Raw genomic sequence first — 21,208 nt, 5'->3', positions numbered from 1 at the left:
AAGGAGGAATGGCAGAGGATCCCCAAATCCAGGTGTGAAAAACTTGTTGCATCTTTCCCAAAAAGACTCATGGCTGTATTAGATCAAAAGGGTGCTTCTACTAAATACTGAGCAAAGGGTCTGAATACTTAGGACCATGTTATATTTCAGTTTTTCTTTTTTAATAAATCTGCAGAAATGTCAACAATTCTTTGTTTTTCTGATAATATGGGGTGCTGTGTGTACATTAATGAGTAAAAATATTAGAGAAAAGCTTTAGACACCAGGCCCAGAAAACGATCGTGTGCCGCATCTTGACGTCATCGTGTGGCGAAACACGCCCCTACAGAATAATAAGCACGTCTAAATCTGTAAACCCCACCCACCGACTCGTCTAATTTAGTAGCCCCGCCCACTTTCTCATGGAGATATTCGGATCACGCTAGCCAGCAGCAATAAACATGCCGAAGAAGATAGCAAGATATTGCGCTATTACTGGTTGTGGACAAACACAGCAGCTGCATAAGCTAGTATAATGTGTGATACTTCATTTATTTTTTAATGAAGTTTCAGCTCACGTGGGGAAGACATTGTACGCGTGTTTGCATCATTTAACTGCAGAATCATTTGTAAACAAGTCTCAGGTCAAGCTGGATTTGCAGACATATTGAGATCAAAACACAATGCAGTGCCGTCTACATTGGATCCGACAGGAATGGTGCAACACACTTATGTGAGTAAAACGTCTTTTTTATATGTAATAGTAGTGCCGACGTTATCAGTTTTCCAGACGGGCTTCCAAAACGTAAGGCCGTCGACAGGCAGTGAATCTCATATAGTGAAATAATATTCCTTTCTTGATCTGGGCGCGCACGCGCATGTGTGTGTGTGTGTGCGTGCGGTTCGCGCATATAACCACCGATCAGGCGGGCCAAGTAATTCAAAAATAATATTCCAATCAATCGAGGGTGGATGAGAAATAAATCTTTGTTTTTGTTTGATAAAGATGTTTACGAGCCCTCTACGAGATTCGAGGGAATCAATCCGGTTGCCACTTTCAAATCAATCCCTCATGTGAACTGAACTGTAAAAGGGGAGCTAAAGCTTATTAAATATGCAAATCTTATTCAATCCTAGCCGTGGGTGTTTACTTCCAAATGTTCAGAAGAGAGCCTCAAAACTAGTGTAGAAAATAGCCTATAAATTATTAGTTACAATGTTTTTGAATGTAATAACCACACAAACGTCATTAGTTGACCTCAGACAACAGTATAATTTTTTTTTAAAAAGCCAATTCATGACACCTTTAAATGTTTTTTCCTGTGAAAACCTGTTAAAATAGCAAGAATATAACGCTACACCCTCGCTTCACTTAGTATATGCTATCTCATGAATATGCAAATTAGACCAACCCCCACTTACTTACAGCAGCTCGGATTACCTAATGGCAATACTGGCTTGATTCAGCCGTTTATGCTTGAGTTAGATACTATGGAAGCTTGCTTTCACCACAGAATAAAACATTTTAGAAGATAATTGCGACTTTTTATCTTATAATTGTGAGTTTACATATTGTAATAAAATACTAAGTAATTGTGTGATATAGTCAAAATTGTGTGATATAAAGTCCGAATTGTGAGATATAGAGTCAGAATATCAGAATACTCTCCTCCTCCCCCCCCCCCCCCCCGGAATCTTCTTGAGAGGCACTACAGACGCTAGAGCGAAGAGAGAAGGGACAGTAGAGACAGGAGACGGAGTCCTCTCTGGACTCGGGAAGAAAGGAGATGGAGCCCTCTGTGGACTCAGGACAGGAGGCCGCACCAATGTGTGTGCTGCCCACACACACCACATTGCGTGGCCACAATGCTCAGTGCTGCACACTCTGAAGATGACTCTGGACTGGCGGCCATAACGGGACGAGACACTGGAGTTGTGGCCATGATGTGATGAGACTTTGGACTGGCGGCCATGACGGGATGAGACGCTGAACTGGCGGCCATGATGGGATGAGACTCTGGACTGGCGGCCATGATGGGATGAGATTCTGGACTGGCGGCCATGACGTGATGAGACTCTGGACTGGCGGCCATGATGGGATGAGACTCTGGACTGGCGGCCATGATGGGACTGGACTCTGGACTGGCGTCCATGACGGGATGAGATTCTGGACTGGCGGCCATGATGGGAGGTGACTCTGGAGTGGCGGCCATGACGGGACATGACTCTGGACTGGCGGTCATGACGGGACGAGACTCTGGACTGGCAGCGACGATGGGATGAGACTTTGGACTGGCGGCCATGAAGGGATGAGACTCTTGACTGGCGGCCATGACGGGATGAGACTCTGGACTGGCGGCCATGATGGGATGAGACTCTGGACTGGCGGCCATGACGGGACGAGACTCTGGACTGGCGGCCATGACGGGACGAGACTCTGGACTGGCGGCCATGACGTGATGAGACTCTGGACTGGCGGCCATGATGGGATGAGACTCTGGACTGGTGGCCATGACGGGATGAGACTCTGGACTGGCGGCCATGATGGGATGAGACTCTGGACTGGCGGCCATGATGGGATGAGACTCTGGACTGGCGGCCATGATGGGATGAGACTCTGGACTGGCGTCCATGACGGGATGAGACTCTGGACTGGTGGCCATGACGGGATGAGACTCTGGACTGGCGGCCATGATGGAATGAGACTCTGGACTGGCGGCCATGATGGGATGAGACTCTGGACTGGCGTCCATGACGGGATGAGACTCTGGACTGGTGGCCATGATGGGATGAGACTCTGGACTGGCGGCCATGATGGAATGAGACTCTGGACTGGCGGCCATGACGGGACGGGACTCTGGACTGGCGTCCATGACGGGATGAGATTCTGGACTGGCGGCCATAATGGGAGGTGACTCTGGAGTGGCGGCCATGACGGGACGTGACTCTGGACTGGCGGCCATGACGGGACGAGACTCTGGACTGGCAGCGATGATGGGATGAGACTCTGGACTGGCGGCCATGACGGGACGAGACTCTGGACTGGCAGCGATGATGTGATGAGACTTTGGACTGGCGGCCATGATGGGATGAGACTCTGGACTGGCGGCCATGACGGGATGAGACTCTGGACTGGCGGCCATGATGGGATGAGACTCTGGACTGGCGGCCATGATGGGATGAGACTCTGGACTGGCGGCCATGACGGGACATGACTCTGGACTGGCGGCCATGACGGGACGAGACTCTGGACTGGCGGCCATGACGTGATGAGACTCTGGACTGGCGGCCATGATGGGATGAGACTCTGGACTGGCGGCCATGATGGGATGAGACTCTGGACTGGCGGCCATGACGGGGCGTGACTTTGAACTGCCTAAGCCGGCTTCCTGAATTGCTCCGCGGGCCAGGTCCAGCCCTCCGCCTTTCGGACTCCACCCTTGGGACTCTTTTTTTCATGGGGAGTGTCTGGAATCTGCTCTTTAAGTGGGGGGCTTTGTCATGATCCAAGCCTAAAGTTTCTTGAGTTAATCTCTTCAGCATGCATTCAGATACGCATGTATTGTAATTGTAACATAATTTTTGGTAAATTTTTTATCTTTTTTACTTTTGATTTTGAGCATTTTTTTTTTTTTTTTTTAGGTTTTTCAATGTATACGAAGAATTCCTTGCATTTTTCTAGGGCATTCCTAAGGGGGTCAAATTACTTTTTTATTACAACCACAGAAACTCCTTGAATCCAGTTTTTTTTTGTTTAAATGTCTATCTATGACAGACACAGATAGATAGAGATAGACAGACAGACAGACAGAAAAAATATACAGACAGACAGATATATAGACAGACAGACAGACAGATAGAAAGATAGACAGACAGAAAGATAGATAGACAGACAGAAATATAGACAGACAGCGAGATAGATAGACAGACAGAAAGATAGACAGACAGACAGAAATATACAGACAGACAGAAATATACAGACAGACAGATAGAAAGAAATATACAGACAGACAGACAGAAATATACAGACAGAAAGAAATATACAGACAGACAGACAGACAGACAGATAGACAGACAGATAGATAGAAAGATAGACAGACAGAAAGATAGATAGACAGACAGAAATATACAGACAGACAGATAGAAAGAAATATACAGACAGACAGACAGACAGAAAGAAATATACAGACAGACAGACAGATAGACAGACAGATAGATAGAAAGATAGACAGACAGAAAGATAGATAGACAGACAGAAATATAGACAGACAGCGAGATAGATAGACAGATAGACAGACAGAAAGATAGATAGACAGACAGACAGAAATATACAGACAGACAGATATATAGACAGACAGACAGACAGCAAGAAAAGATAGATAGATAGATAGATAGATAGATAGATAGATAGATAGATAGATAGATAGATAGATAGATAGATAGATAGAAAGAAAGATACAGACAGACAGACAGCAGATAGACAGACAGAAAGATAGACAGACAGCGAGATAGATAGACAGACAGACAGAAAGATAGACAGACAGACAGAAATATACAGACAGACAGACAGATAGATAGATAGATAGATAGATAGATAGATAGATAGATAGATAGATAGATAGATAGATAGATAGATAGATAGATAGATAGAAAGAAATAGACAGATAGACAGACAGAAAGAAAGATACAGACAGACAGACAGAAATATACAGACAGAAAGATAGACAGACAGACAGACAGACAGACAGACAGACAGACAGCAAGAAATATAGACAGAAAGATAGACAGACAGCGAGATAGATAGACAGACAGACAGAGACAGATAGACAGACAGCAGAAAGACAGACAGACAGAAAGAAAGATAGACAGACAGAAAGATAGATAGACACAGACAGACATATCTATCATAACATACATTATAATACGAATGTGCAAGTACAATTGGAGTCGAACAAAAATATTGGCATATGCATTTCAGAATACACAACATCTAAATTGCACATAGGCTAGTTCTTCTAAACCACTCCATATCTGCAACGCCATAGCGAGGGCACACACTTACACACTTCATTATTTGATTATCTTTAACATTATTACATTACATGATCAGACAGAACGAGCTTTGACAGTTTCGCTCATATATTAAAAAATAAATAAATCAGTGATTTTCCATCGCCATGATTCCGCCCATATCATCAGGGGGCTGGCCGTTGAGGTCCGATGCGTCACGTTTATTTGGGCCTTCTGTATCCCACTGGCAGGGAAGCGCCCGATTTTTTCCTCCCTGCCATAAAACGTCCTGCATATATTTATTACAAGTGTGGATCGTCGGGATAACAAGGTATCGAAGGGAAAACGCGACGCAAAGTAGGTTAAAGCCAGAGAGGTGGCAGCCGCTGCCTCTTTTAACGCAATGCTACAGTTTAGCGCGCTGGGAAATACACTTGCATGCGGCTTTGCGTATCATTTGCATGCAGATCTGCAGACGCGTTATGATTTCTTGCAGATAATGTCTTTATTGCATGTGTTGTTTGTGAGTCACATAACATGTAGCGATTGCAGAAGGGCAGATTGATAGAGAGCATTAGCAGCGCAGGCTAGCCTTGGCTGCAAGTGTGCATCGCGCAAAAGCTAGCTGAAGTTTCATCAACACAAACTGCGAATAAAAAGCGAGGACACGGTGTAATTGATATGGCTTTCTTTGCATAAGGGTCTCTGATATCCAAAGCGTGACTTGTATTCTGCACTGGCCAAAAGAACTAAACTGATCAAAGGAAATTCCGGATTTTTCCCCCAGGCTAGCGGACACTCGGCTCTACAATTGGTGTATTTTAACATAAGATTTATATTGTGTGTCGATTGCATGGTATGATTATTTATGCTGTATTAATAATGCAATTCAACCCATATAATAGTTGTTCGTGTTAAGAGTGTGTAAGCATGTTGTAATGGGAATGCTGGTTTTCTATTTGAAGTCATTACATATTTGGATCGCATCTGTGGTATGCATGTGATTGGTGTAGTAAATACTAGTGAGTTTACTCCAGGGTCATTATTAACAGTATTAAGGGTTCCCAGAGTCACGGAAAACCTGGACATATAAGCGGAACTGATGCAAACGTAAAAAGTAATGTAAAAAACATTAAGCTAGAATGATAAACAAACGGGGAGGGAGAGCATAAAAATGTGTGTGTTTTATCATTCAAATTGAAACTTAACTTTCTATGCATTGTAAAAACATTCTGTTCTTTGTCCTTGCAATAAATGCATGTCCCAGAATAAAGGCATAAGAATAAGTTTTAGTGTATTTAAAGGGACAATATGTAAGATATTTGGATTAAAATATCCAAAAACCACTAGAACAGTGTCATGTATTTTGTTGACTTGTGTACTCATTATGGCGAATGTTTCCAAGAATGTTTAAATCCAGAAAAATAAGCTATTTTAACCAGGACATGGACCGTGTCCGTGAATCACCTATCAATGACATCACTAAATATAACTAAGAAAAATGGAAATTGATGCAGTAGGAGAAGCCGCTGTAGCCTATAAAATAATTAGTATATAATATATTTCTCAGAGCATGCAGACGAAATGCATTAAAGACTCTTAACATCTTTTGTTCTGAGGCGGATGCCTGTTGTTTGGGTTTTGAATTAAATGTTTTTTATGTGCATTTTTAGGATATATGTGCATCCTGCTGTTTTCATCCAGTGTTTTTTAATGAAATGTCCCAAAATGCACATAAAAATGAATGGAAACAGCTATTTACTCATTCTGAAGTTTTTCCAAACCTACATAAATGTCTTTCTTACAATGAACACAAAAGATGATAATTTTGAATAATGTCGGTATCCAAACAGTTGATGGGCCTCCTCGTTGACTACCAACATACTTCAAAATATCTTTTGTGTTTTACAGAAGAAAGCAATTTAATGACAGAGTTCTGTTGACAGAATGTTTTTGTTTTGGGGTGAACTGTCCCTTTAAATTAACTGCTCCGGTAATGCTAATGGTATGACCCATTACAGGGGTGCCCAAAATTACGATTTAAAATCAGCCAGTAATGATGTATATTCATCTTTGCAGGTCATTTGCACAATGGTTGTTGGGGGGGAAAATAAATATAATGAGATATTATGTGTTGTATTTTATTCAATTAAGTCAACTTTATTTATATAGCGCTTTTAAATGACGATTGTTTCAAAGCAGCTTTACAGTGTAAACAGGATAATATTGCAACAAAATTTGATTGGGCTGTACAGTCGTTCTGGAGGAAACGGTGATGTTATCAGCTTATTTCAATTTATCATATAGTGAGAATGTGGGCAAATCACTGATCATTTGATATAGTTCATTTAGTAATTAATTTTATTTGGATATTTAGTTTAGTTGAGTTATGAGTTATATTTAGTTAAGTTTAGTTGAAATGTTAGTGTCCCCAACTGAGCAAGCCAAGCCAAAGGCGACAGTGGCAAGGAACAAAAGAAAAATAAACCTTGGGAGAAACCAGACTCAGTCGGGGGGCCAGTTCTCCTCTGGCCTATTAACAATCAGTGTATAATTATTATTCTGGCAACCTTACAGGTCTGAAATCATATTAGATCGGAATATTCAAAATTTCTGGGTATCACACAAGAAACGGGTTTATTTAGGATGACATGTCAAGTAAATAATTATTGAATAGGAATGTTCGAAGGATCGGAGTCATCACTCCGAAGATGGTTTAATGAAGTCAGTTTAATTAAGTTAATTAAGATTTCATTCCAAGTTGGAAGTTTGCTGAGACTTCAACAAGAGAGACCCCCCCCCCCCCCCCCCAGTTGATAACAATCTGATACTAATATATGATTTATAGCCGTAATTCTCACATGAATGAGCTGCTTTGTGTAATGACGCACTGTTTTTCTCATTGCAGGTGTACTGCATATCTGTAGTTTGCTGGAGAAAACTTCACACGTTCCCCCTGAACATAAAAACTCACCTTGTCGAGCTTTCACAGAATGAACAAGTCCATCCGAAACTCCTCTACAAGACTATTTTAGTGACTTTTCCAATGAACTGATCGTCGGAACGTTTCCGTGCAATCTGGTCCCAAAGTGCTGATTCCTGAAAGCGTAATTCATACATGTACAGTGGAAGGATGACAGAAGCCTGGCAACAGCAACATGCGGTGGCCCCCCCTCCCGTCGGGCACCCGCTTCTGCAAGGGACCGAAAATGCATTGAGCACAGCCGCATATGGGATCGTCCTGCAGGCGGACCCTGCTTTACAACAGTCTCAACATGGCCAACATTCACAGCAGCATCCGCTCCCGTCTCAGCAGTCTCAGCTGCAGGTGGGGAGTGAAGGTGGACACAAATGTGGCGCATGTGGCCATGATATCTCACACTTGGCCAATCCTCATGAGCACCAGTGCATGGTTAACCAGGACCGTTCTTTCCAGTGCACGCAGTGCATGAAGATCTTCAACCAAGCTACGGATCTTCTTGAGCATCAATGCGTCCAGGTGGAGCAGAAGCCGTTTGTGTGCGGTGTGTGCAAAATGGGATTCTCGCTTCTCACTTCCTTGGCTCATCATCACAACGAGCACGCCACTGGAAATAATCCAATGAAGTGCTCCATCTGTGAAAAAACGTACCGGCCGGATTCCGCCTCGTCCAATCCTCAACAGCCATCCACCGCTGAGACGTCCACCGACGGGGCAGCCATGGGTTCATCTTCCACCACAGATTTCCAGGGCTCCGACCGTCCTTACAAATGCTCAGTTTGCAATAAGGCCTTCCGGCATCTTTCTGAGCTCTCGCGGCATGAAAGAGTGCACACGGGCGAGAAACCCTACAAATGCGACACTTGCGACAAAAGCTTCAGTCAGGCTTCTCACCTGGCACACCATCAGCGCACGCACAGTGCCGACCGCCCGTATAAATGCGCCGTTTGTGAGAAGACCTTCAAGCACAGGCAACACCTGGTGCGGCATATGTATGCTCATTCTGGTGAACACCTGTTTAAGTGTAACCTGTGCGAGCTGCATTTTAAGGAGTCGTCCGAATTGCTGCACCATCAGTGCCAGCCGGCTGGAGAGCGTCCGTTTCGGTGCACGGCATGCGGGAAGAGTTTCAAACGCCCGTCGGATCTTCGGCAACACGAGCGCACTCATTCGGAAGAGCGACCTTTTCAGTGCGAAGAGTGTCAGATGAGTTTTAAACAGCAGTATGCGCTTGTGCGCCACCGGCGTACGCATAAAAACCCGGCCGACAGGCCTTTCAAGTGCAATCAATGCGATAAGGGCTTTCTTCAACCTTCCCACCTGCTGTATCACCAGCACGTCCATGGCATCGAGAGTCTATTTAAATGCGCCGCCTGCCAAAAGGGTTTCCGGCAATCCGGGGAACTTTTGAGGCACAAGTGCACCGAGGCCAACTCCGGATCGAACGCCGTAGAGAAGCCCTACAAGTGCGATGTTTGTGGGAAGGGCTATAAAAAGTCCTCGACGCTGCAACGCCACCAGAATTCACACTGCACCGAAAAGCCGCTCAAATGCTCGCTCTGCGGCCGCCGCTTCCAGTCCTCGTCTGATTTCGTGCAGCACCGTTGCGACCCAGCTCGCGAGAAACCCATGAAGTGCGCGGATTGCGAAAGGCGCTTTAAATACTCGTCCGAGCTGCAGAGACACCGGAGAGTCCACACGGGAGAGAAACCATTCAAGTGTCCCACGTGCGACAAGGGGTTCAAACAGCGCGAACACTTGGCCAAGCATGGCATCGTCCACTCCCGTGAAGCCCAGTTCAAGTGTGTGTGGTGCGGGGAGTGTTTTGGAGAGCTTGGAGCCCTTCAGGAACACACAGTTCAACACACCGCAGAAGGAGGCGGTTATCCAGCGTCCTCATGCATTGAGTAGTGGCCTGGAAATACACTCTGCACACAATAGCATTTTTTTCTTACATACAGTTGCAGGAAAAAGTATGTTGCAGAATCTGTGTAAATAAGAGGGATCATACAAAGGAAGGTAATTTTTTAAGTACTGTCCTGTAAAAGATATTTAAAGATGTTTACAATGGCTGAATTTATTCAAATGAACTCTTGATTCTTAATAATGTCGTGCATCATCAGGGAACGACACACAGGATTAAGAATCAAGGGTGTGTAAACTTTTGAATGGGTCACTTTTTTATAAATTCAGCCATTTTTTGTCTATATATAAACATCTTTTATGTAAAATATCTTATGTAGGACAGTATTAAATAAAAAATAACATGCATTTTGTATGATCCCTCCTATGTTATTTAATATTCACATTTTCACAGATTTTGATAGCGGCTTGCAGGCTTGCATACTTTTTCTTGCATATATATATATATAGTACGTTTTACATATCCCATTGCAGTACTTGTTGGACTGGTAAGGAGGAACTATATATATAAAGTCTTGATCTGGGTAGATATTGGCATCTACTCCACAAGACAGAAGCTTGCCTCCGTTCTGAACCGACCGCGTAAATGGGCGCTAATCAAAAATAAGCTTAATTAAGACTGGTGTATCCAACAAAGAAGTGCTGGAGATTGAGTTTGAGAAGAGAATGCAGTGTCCGCTTTTCCAGAAGGACTTAAATTGGTACCCCACCCCTGAATCTGCTTTTTGGTCTTGATATGATTGACCACAACTAGGTGTTTCATTGTTTTTAATATTATTTGTATTATTATTTGGCCTTGCAACTTTCAAAATAACTGCCTTTGCTCTCTATCTCATGCTTCCATGTTAGTTATGGAACTTGAACACTGTGTGACCATCTGGACAATATACAGTAGTGATTGTATGTATTTGTAATGTATTACTCCCATCACCTAACCCATGATGTAACCGGGTATATGTATGCATGATTAGCATAAATAATTTATACAGTTTGTTGTAATCTGTCATGTTAACTTGTAGGCAAATGACTACACTAAAAAAACACAAATATTAGCCATTGTTTTTCTCTAGTGCATTTTGATTCCTCTCTAATTTACAGTAGCTACTTATTAAACTGCCATGCAACCGAGAACAACTGAAGTATTTTTGTTTGCCGATTGCAAACGGACGGTGTTGCGTTAGATAAACGATGCTGTAGAATTTGTAAAGTATTATATATATGGATGTTTTGTATCGACATGAGTACAGTACTAGGGTTTAGTGTCTGTATGTGTTTCATCATACTGTCGACTGTGAGTATGTGATCGTTTCCTCTTGTTTTTGTGGATTATTTTTTTGTCACAGACAACTTGTACAGTTTCTCTGCCACGTATCCTTTCTTTGCTTTCTGCTTCAGAAACCATATGCCATGAATCAGTTCATGCTTGCCTAATTGGATCAGTCGACCTTTGTTTGTTGATTTGGATGCAAAATTGCACTGCAAGCAATCAGCAGCTTTTGTAAAACGCATTCGAGAGTACAAATACAGGTAATGTGTTTAAAAGAATCCAACACAGTATTAAGTAGGAGTAGAGTGTTTTTAAAAATGTTGAAACCTCTTATCTAAATAGTAATTGAATCCATATTAATAAAGATACATTGTATGATCATAACAGCTTGAATGTAAACATTGCAAACATTTCTTTTCCCCTTTCGATGCCTCTGAAAGCCTTATTAACGTTAACGGCTATATGTGTCAGTATTGTTTGTTCTGTTACAGATCCGTGTACTTTTATTTTCATGTGCATTAAATGCAGAGACTGAATGTTGTCATTGCTTGCAAAGCAAAATTCTTGATGTTGAATCAAATCAGTTTTCTTTTTTTGTATTAGAGCAAAAACTCCTGTGTGTCCCTTGAAACGTCTGTGTTTCTAGACAAGGTAATGAAGAAACTCGACTTGTAAATATGCCATAATGTGTTGTTTTTCTCCCCCATTTATTGCAAAGGTGTGGCATGTCATAACCACAAGGCATTTACAAATTAAATGTTTGTAAACATAGATAACCGCTGTAATTATTTGTGAACCAAATGCTGAAATGACTACAGGCCATGTTGAACTTGATGTTTTAAGGATTGTAACCTAACAGTTTCTGGTCGTCATTGACTTCCATTGTATTTTTCTTTCTCCATACTATGGAAGTCAATGGTACGGAAGCTTGTTTCTGCCACAGAATAAAAACTAAAAAAGGTAATTGTGACTTTTTATCTCAGAATTGCATGATATAAAGACGAAATGCGGGAAAAGGGTATTTGGACTTTATATCGCACAATTCTCAATTTATATCTCACAATTCTGACTTTATATCTCACAATTCTGACTTTATATCTCACAATTCTGACTTTATATCTCACAATTCTGACTATATCTCTCAATTCTGACTTTATATCTCTCAATTCTGACTTTATATCTCACAATTCTGACTTTATATCTCACAATTCTGACTTTATATCTCACAATTCTGACTATATCTCACAATTCTGACTATATCTCTCAATTCTCAATTTATATCTCACAATTCTGACTTTATATCTCACAATTCTGACTTTATATCTCACAATTCTGACTATATCTCACAATTCTGACTATATCTCTCAATTCTGACTTTATATCTCACAATTCTGACTATATCTCACAATTCTGACTTTATATCTCACAATTCTGACTATATCTCACAATTCTGACTTTATATCTCTCAATTCTGACTTTATATCTCTCAATTCTGACTTTATATCTCACAATTCTGACTTTATATCTCACAATTCTGACTTTATATCTCACAATTCTGACTATATCTCACAATTCTGACTATATCTCTCAATTCTGACTTTATATCTCTCAATTCTGACTTTATATCGCACAATTCTGACTTTATATCTCACAATTCTGACTTTATATCTCACAATTCTGACTTTATATCTCTCAATTCTGACTTTATATCTCACAATTCTGACTATATCTCACAATTCTGACTTTATATCTCTCAATTCTGACTTTATATCTCTCAATTCTGACTTTATATCTCACAATTCTGACTTTATATCTCACAATTCTGACTTTATATCTCACAATTCTGACTTTATATCTCTCAATTCTGACTTTATATCTCTCAATTCTGACTTTATATCTCACAATTCTGACTTTATATCTCTCAATTCTCAATTTATATCTCACAATTCTGACTTTATATCTCACAATTCTGACTTTATATCTCACAATTCTGACTATATCTCACAATTCTGACTATATCTCTCAATTCTGACTTTATATCTCACAATTCTGACTATATCTCTCAATTCTGACTTTATATCTCTTAATTCTGACTTTATATCTCACAATTCTGACTATATCTCTCAATTCTGACTTTATATCTCTCAATTCTGACTTTACATCACTCAATTCTGACTTTATATCTCTTAATTCTGACTTTACATCACTCAATTCTGACTTTATATCTCACAATTCTGATTTTATATCACTCAATTCTGACTTTACATCACTCAATTCTGACTTTATATCTCTTAATTCTGACTTTATATCTCTTAATTCTGACTTTATATCTCTCAATTCTGACTTTATATCTCACAATTCTGACTTTATATCTCACAATTCTGATTTTATATCTCTCAATTCTGACTTTATATCTCTCAATTCTGACTTTACATCACTCAATTCTGATTTTATATCACTCAATTCTGACTTTACATCACTCAATTCTGACTTTATATCTCTTAATTCTGACTTTATATCTCTTAATTCTGACTTTATATCTCTCAATTCTGACTTTATATCTCACAATTCTGACTTTATATCTCACAATTCTGATTTTATATCTCTCAATTCTGACTTTATATCTCTCAATTCTGACTTTACATCACTCAATTCTGACTTTATATCTCTCAATTCTGACTTTATATCTCTCAATTCTGACTTTACATCACTCAATTCTGACTTTATATCTCTTAATTCTGACTTTACATCACTCAATTCTGACTTTATATCTCACAATTCTGATTTTATATCACTCAATTCTGACTTTACATCACTCAATTCTGACTTTATATCTCTTAATTCTGACTTTATATCTCTTAATTCTGACTTTATATCTCTCAATTCTGACTTTATATCTCTCAATTCTGACTTTATATCTCACAATTCTGATTTTATATCTCTCAATTCTGACTTTATATCTCTCAATTCTGACTTTACATCACTCAATTCTGACTTTATATCTCACAATTCTGATTTTATATCTCACAATTCTGACTTTATATCTCACAATTCTGATTTTATATCTCTCAATTCTGACTTTATATCTCACAATTCTGATTTTATATCTCTCAATTCTGACTTTATATCTCACAATTCTGATTTTATATCTCTCAATTCTGACTTTATATCTCTCAATTCTGACTTTACATCACTCAATTCTGACTTTATATCTCTCAATTCTGACTTTACATCACTCAATTCTGACTTTATATCTCACAATTCTGATTTTATATCACTCAATTCTGACTTTACATCACTCAATTCTGACTTTATATCTCTTAATTCTGACTTTATATCTCTTAATTCTGACTTTATATCTCTCAATTCTGACTTTATATCTCTCAATTCTGACTTTATATCTCACAATTCTGATTTTATATCTCTCAATTCTGACTTTATATCTCTCAATTCTGACTTTACATCACTCAATTCTGACTTTATATCTCACAATTCTGATTTTATATCTCACAATTCTGACTTTATATCTCACAATTCTGATTTTATATCTCACAATTCTGACTTTATATCTCACAATTCTGATTTTATATCTCACAATTCTGATTTTATATCTCACAATTCTGACTTTATATCTCACAATTCTGACTTTATATCTCTCAATTCTGACTTTATATCTCACAATTCTGATTTTATATCTCTCAATTCTGACTTTATATCTCTCAATTCTGACTTTACATCACTCAATTCTGACTTTATATCTCACAATTCTGATTTTATATCTCACAATTCTGACTTTATATCTCACAATTCTGATTTTATATCTCACAATTCTGATTTTATATCTCACAATTCTGACTTTATATCTCACAATTCTGACTTTATATCTCTCAATTCTGACTTTATATCTCACAATTCTGACTTTATATCTCTTAATTCTGACTTTATATCTCTCAATTCTGACTTTACATCACTCAATTCTGACTTTATATCTCTTAATTCTGACTTTATATCTCACAATTCTGACTTTATATCTCTTAATTCTGACTTTATATCTCACAATTCTGACTTTATATCTCACAATTCTGACTTTATATCTCACAATTCTGACTTTATATCACTCAATTCTGACTATATCACACAATTCTGACTTAATTTCACACAATTCTGACTTTATATCTCTCAATTCTGACTATTTCACACAATTCTGATTTTATATCTCACAATTCTGACTATTTCACACAATTCTGACTTTATATCTCTCAATTCTGACTATTTCACACAATTCTGATTTTATATCACTCAATTCTGACTATTTCACACAATTCTGACTTTATATCTCACAATTCTGACTTTATATCTCTCAATTCTGACTTTATATCTCTCAATTCTGACTTTATATCTCACAATTCTGACTTTATATCTCACAATTCTGACTTTATATCTCACAATTCTGACTTTATATCTCTCAATTCTGACTTTATATCTCACAATTCTGACTTTATATCACTCAATTCTGACTTTATATCTCACAATTCTGACTATATCTCTCAATTCTGACTATATCTCTCAATTCTGACTTTATATCTCACAATTCTGACTATATCTCACAATTCTGACTTTATATCTCACAATTCTGACTATATCTCACAATTCTGACTTTATATCTCTCAATTCTGACTTTATATCTCTCAATTCTGACTTTATATCTCACAATTCTGACTTTATATCTCACAATTCTGACTTTATATCTCACAATTCTGACTATATCTCACAATTCTGACTATATCTCTCAATTCTGACTTTATATCTCACAATTCTGACTTTATATCTCACAATTCTGACTTTATATCTCACAATTCTGACTATATCTCACAATTCTGACTTTATATCTCACAATTCTGACTTTATATCTCTCAATTCTGACTTTATATCTCACAATTCTGACTTTATATCTCACAATTCTGACTTTATATCTCACAATTCTGACTATATCTCACAATTCTGACTATATCTCACAATTCTGACTTTATATCTCACAATTCTGACTATATCTCACAATTCTGACTTTATATCTCTCAATTCTGACTTTATATCTCTCAATTCTGACTTTATATCTCACAATTCTGACTTTATATCTCTCAATTCTCAATTTATATCTCACAATTCTGACTTTATATCTCACAATTCTGACTTTATATCTCACAATTCTGACTATATCTCACAATTCTGACTATATCTCTCAATTCTGACTTTATATCTCACAATTCTGACTATATCTCTCAATTCTGACTTTATATCTCTTAATTCTGACTTTATATCTCACAATTCTGACTATATCTCTCAATTCTGACTTTATATCTCTCAATTCTGACTTTACATCACTCAATTCTGACTTTATATCTCTCAATTCTGACTTTACATCACTCAATTCTGACTTTATATCTCACAATTCTGATTTTATATCACTCAATTCTGACTTTACATCACTCAATTCTGACTTTATATCTCTTAATTCTGACTTTATATCTCTTAATTCTGACTTTATATCGCTCAATTCTGACTTTATATCTCTCAATTCTGACTTTATATCTCTCAATTCTGACTTTATATCTCACAATTCTGATTTTATATCTCTCAATTCTGACTTTATATCTCTCAATTCTGACTTTACATCACTCAATTCTGACTTTATATCTCACAATTCTGATTTTATATCTCTCAATTCTGACTTTATATCTCACAATTCTGATTTTATATCTCTCAATTCTGACTTTACATCACTCAATTCTGACTTTATATCTCTAAATTCTGACTTTACATCACTCAATTCTGACTTTATATCTCTTAATTCTGACTTTATATCTCTCAATTCTGACTTTACATCACTCAATTCTGACTTTATATCTCTTAATTCTGACTTTATATCTCACAATTCTGACTTTATATCTCTTAATTCTGACTTTATATCTCACAATTCTGACTTTATATCTCACAATTCTGACTTTATATCTCTCAATTCTCAATTTATATCTCACAATTCTGACTTTATATCTCACAATTCTGACTTTATATCTCACAATTCTGACTATATCTCACAATTCTGACTATATCTCTCAATTCTGACTTTATATCTCACAATTCTGACTATATCTCTCAATTCTGACTTTATATCTCTTAATTCTGACTTTATATCTCACAATTCTGACTATATCTCTCAATTCTGACTTTATATCTCTCAATTCTGACTTTACATCACTCAATTCTGACTTTATATCTCTTAATTCTGACTTTACATCACTCAATTCTGACTTTATATCTCACAATTCTGATTTTATATCACTCAATTCTGACTTTACATCACTCAATTCTGACTTTATATCTCTTAATTCTGACTTTATATCTCTTAATTCTGACTTTATATCTCTCAATTCTGACTTTATATCTCACAATTCTGACTTTATATCTCACAATTCTGATTTTATATCTCTCAATTCTGACTTTATATCTCTCAATTCTGACTTTACATCACTCAATTCTGACTTTATATCTCTCAATTCTGACTTTACATCACTCAATTCTGACTTTATATCTCACAATTCTGATTTTATATCACTCAATTCTGACTTTACATCACTCAATTCTGACTTTATATCTCTTAATTCTGACTTTATATCTCTTAATTCTGACTTTATATCTCTCAATTCTGACTTTATATCTCTCAATTCTGACTTTATATCTCACAATTCTGATTTTATATCTCTCAATTCTGACTTTATATCTCTCAATTCTGACTTTACATCACTCAATTCTGACTTTATATCTCACAATTCTGATTTTATATCTCTCAATTCTGACTTTATATCTCACAATTCTGATTTTATATCTCTCAATTCTGACTTTATATCTCTCAATTCTGACTTTACATCACTCAATTCTGACTTTATATCTCTTAATTCTGACTTTATATCTCTCAATTCTGACTTTACATCACTCAATTCTGACTTTATATCTCTTAATTCTGACTTTATATCTCACAATTCTGACTTTATATCTCTTAATTCTGACTTTATATCTCACAATTCTGACTTTATATCTCACAATTCTGACTTTATATCTCACAATTCTGACTTTATATCACTCAATTCTGACTATATCACACAATTCTGACTTAATTTCACACAATTCTGACTTTATATCTCTCAATTCTGACTATTTCACACAATTCTGATTTTATATCTCACAATTCTGACTATTTCACACAATTCTGACTTTATATCTCTCAATTCTGACTATTTCACACAATTCTGATTTTATATCACTCAATTCTGACTATTTCACACAATTCTGACTTTATATCTCACAATTCTGACTTTATATCTCTCAATTCTGACTTTATATCTCTCAATTCTGACTTTATATCTCACAATTCTGACTTTATATCTCACAATTCTGACTTTATATCTCACAATTCTGACTTTATATCTCACAATTCTGACTTTATATCTCTCAATTCTGACTTTATATCTCACAATTCTGACTTTATATCACTCAATTCTGACTTTATATCTCACAATTCTGACTATATCTCTCAATTCTGACTATATCTCTCAATTCTGACTTTATATCTCACAATTCTGACTATATCTCACAATTCTGACTTTATATCTCACAATTCTGACTATATCTCACAATTCTGACTTTATATCTCTCAATTCTGACTTTATATCTCTCAATTCTGACTTTATATCTCACAATTCTGACTTTATATCTCACAATTCTGACTTTATATCTCACAATTCTGACTATATCTCACAATTCTGACTATATCTCTCAATTCTGACTTTATATCTCACAATTCTGACTATATCTCACAATTCTGACTTTATATCTCACAATTCTGACTATATCTCACAATTCTGACTTTATATCTCTCAATTCTGACTTTATATCTCTCAATTCTGACTTTATATCTCACAATTCTGACTTTATATCTCTCAATTCTCAATTTATATCTCACAATTCTGACTTTATATCTCACAATTCTGACTTTATATCTCACAATTCTGACTATATCTCACAATTCTGACTATATCTCTCAATTCTGACTTTATATCTCACAATTCTGACTATATCTCTCAATTCTGACTTTATATCTCTTAATTCTGACTTTATATCTCACAATTCTGACTATATCTCTCAATTCTGACTTTATATCTCTCAATTCTGACTTTACATCACTCAATTCTGACTTTATATCTCTCAATTCTGACTTTACATCACTCAATTCTGACTTTATATCTCACAATTCTGATTTTATATCACTCAATTCTGACTTTACATCACTCAATTCTGACTTTATATCTCTTAATTCTGACTTTATATCTCTTAATTCTGACTTTATATCGCTCAATTCTGACTTTATATCTCTCAATTCTGACTTTATATCTCACAATTCTGATTTTATATCTCTCAATTCTGACTTTATATCTCTCAATTCTGACTTTACATCACTCAATTCTGACTTTATATCTCACAATTCTGATTTTATATCTCTCAATTCTGACTTTATATCTCACAATTCTGATTTTATATCTCTCAATTCTGACTTTACATCACTCAATTCTGACTTTATATCTCTCAATTCTGACTTTACATCACTCAATTCTGACTTTATATCTCTTAATTCTGACTTTATATCTCTCAATTCTGACTTTACATCACTCAATTCTGACTTTATATCTCTTAATTCTGACTTTATATCTCACAATTCTGACTTTATATCTCTTAATTCTGACTTTATATCTCACAATTCTGACTTTATATCTCACAATTCTGACTTTATATCTCACAATTCTGACTTTATATCACTCAATTCTGACTATATCACACAATTCTGACTTAATTTCACACAATTCTGACTTTATATCTCTCAATTCTGACTATTTCACACAATTCTGATTTTATATCTCACAATTCTGACTATTTCACACAATTCTGACTTTATATCTCTCAATTCTGACTATTTCACACAATTCTGATTTTATATCACTCAATTCTGACTATTTCACACAATTCTGACTTTATATCTCACAATTCTGACTTTATATCTCTCAATTCTGACTTTATATCTCTCAATTCTGACTTTATATCTCACAATTCTGACTTTATATCTCACAATTCTGACTTTATATCTCACAATTCTGACTTTATATCTCTCAATTCTGACTTTATATCTCACAATTCTGACTTTATATCACTCAATTCTGACTTTATATCTCATTTCTGACTTTATATCTCTCATTTCTGACTTTATATCTCACAATTCTGACTTTATATCACTCAATTCTGACTTTATATCACTCAATTCTGACTTTATACCAAACAAATCTTACTATTTCAAAATCTGACTATGACTTAATATCTCACAATTCTGACTATCACACAATTCTGACTTTATATCACACAATTCTGACTTTATATCACACAATTCTGAATTTATATCATTTCCACGTCAAGCAACAGCTACAAATCAGGGGCTTTTATTTTTAACTTGATTAAAGGGATATTTTGAAGAATTTTTCACTCTGAAAAATGCTGGGTTTTAACCCAATTTTGGGTAAATATGGGCAAACCCAAAGGCTGCATTGTCCACATTTGGCCCAAAATCGAGAAGAAACAACCCAGCAATATATATATTTTTTTTTACAGTGTTGTAACTAAACAGTTCACCATTGACTTACATAGTTAGGCTACAAACATTCTTTTAAATATCTGCCTTTGTGTTCAGCAGGTTAAAGAAACTCATGCAGGTTGGAACAACAGTAGATGCTGACAGAATTTGGAAGTAAACAATATGGGAATAACAATTTAGCTTAATTTCTAATGTACTCGTGTGTGTGTGTGTGTGTGTGTGTGTGTGTGTGTGTGTGTGTGTGTGTGTGTGTGTGTGTGTGTGTGTCTGTGTGTCTGTGTTTACTAAAACAATTGGTACATTTAAAGTTGTTATTGTTTCACCAATAAGATGTGGTCCCCCCAAAATATAATTTATT

The 21,208-nt window shown here is 36.8% G+C and overlaps 1 protein-coding gene across 2 annotated transcripts; it reads left to right on the top strand.

Moving 5' to 3' along the window:
- The first annotated feature begins 5,183 nt into the window (after positions 1–5,183).
- On the top strand, positions 5,184–12,123 carry LOC137089339 (zinc finger protein 319). Of its 2 annotated transcripts, none has more exons than XM_067452952.1 (2): positions 5,184–5,346; positions 7,898–12,123. In XM_067452952.1, the coding sequence occupies exon 2, from the start codon at positions 8,108–8,110 to the stop codon at positions 9,878–9,880; it is 1,773 nt and encodes a 590-aa protein (XP_067309053.1). In that variant the 5' UTR covers positions 5,184–5,346; positions 7,898–8,107; the 3' UTR covers positions 9,881–12,123. The 2 variants fall into 2 exon arrangements, with proteins under 2 accessions (XP_067309053.1, XP_067309094.1); XM_067452993.1 differs by having other exon boundaries at positions 5,186–5,320.
- Positions 12,124–21,208: the final 9,085 nt, after the last annotated feature.

This window comes from Pseudorasbora parva, chromosome 1 (assembly GCF_024679245.1).
Source record: "Pseudorasbora parva isolate DD20220531a chromosome 1, ASM2467924v1, whole genome shotgun sequence".
Taxonomy (NCBI): Eukaryota; Metazoa; Chordata; class Actinopteri; order Cypriniformes; family Gobionidae; genus Pseudorasbora; species Pseudorasbora parva.
This window is presented reverse-complemented; position numbering and strand designations above follow the sequence as displayed.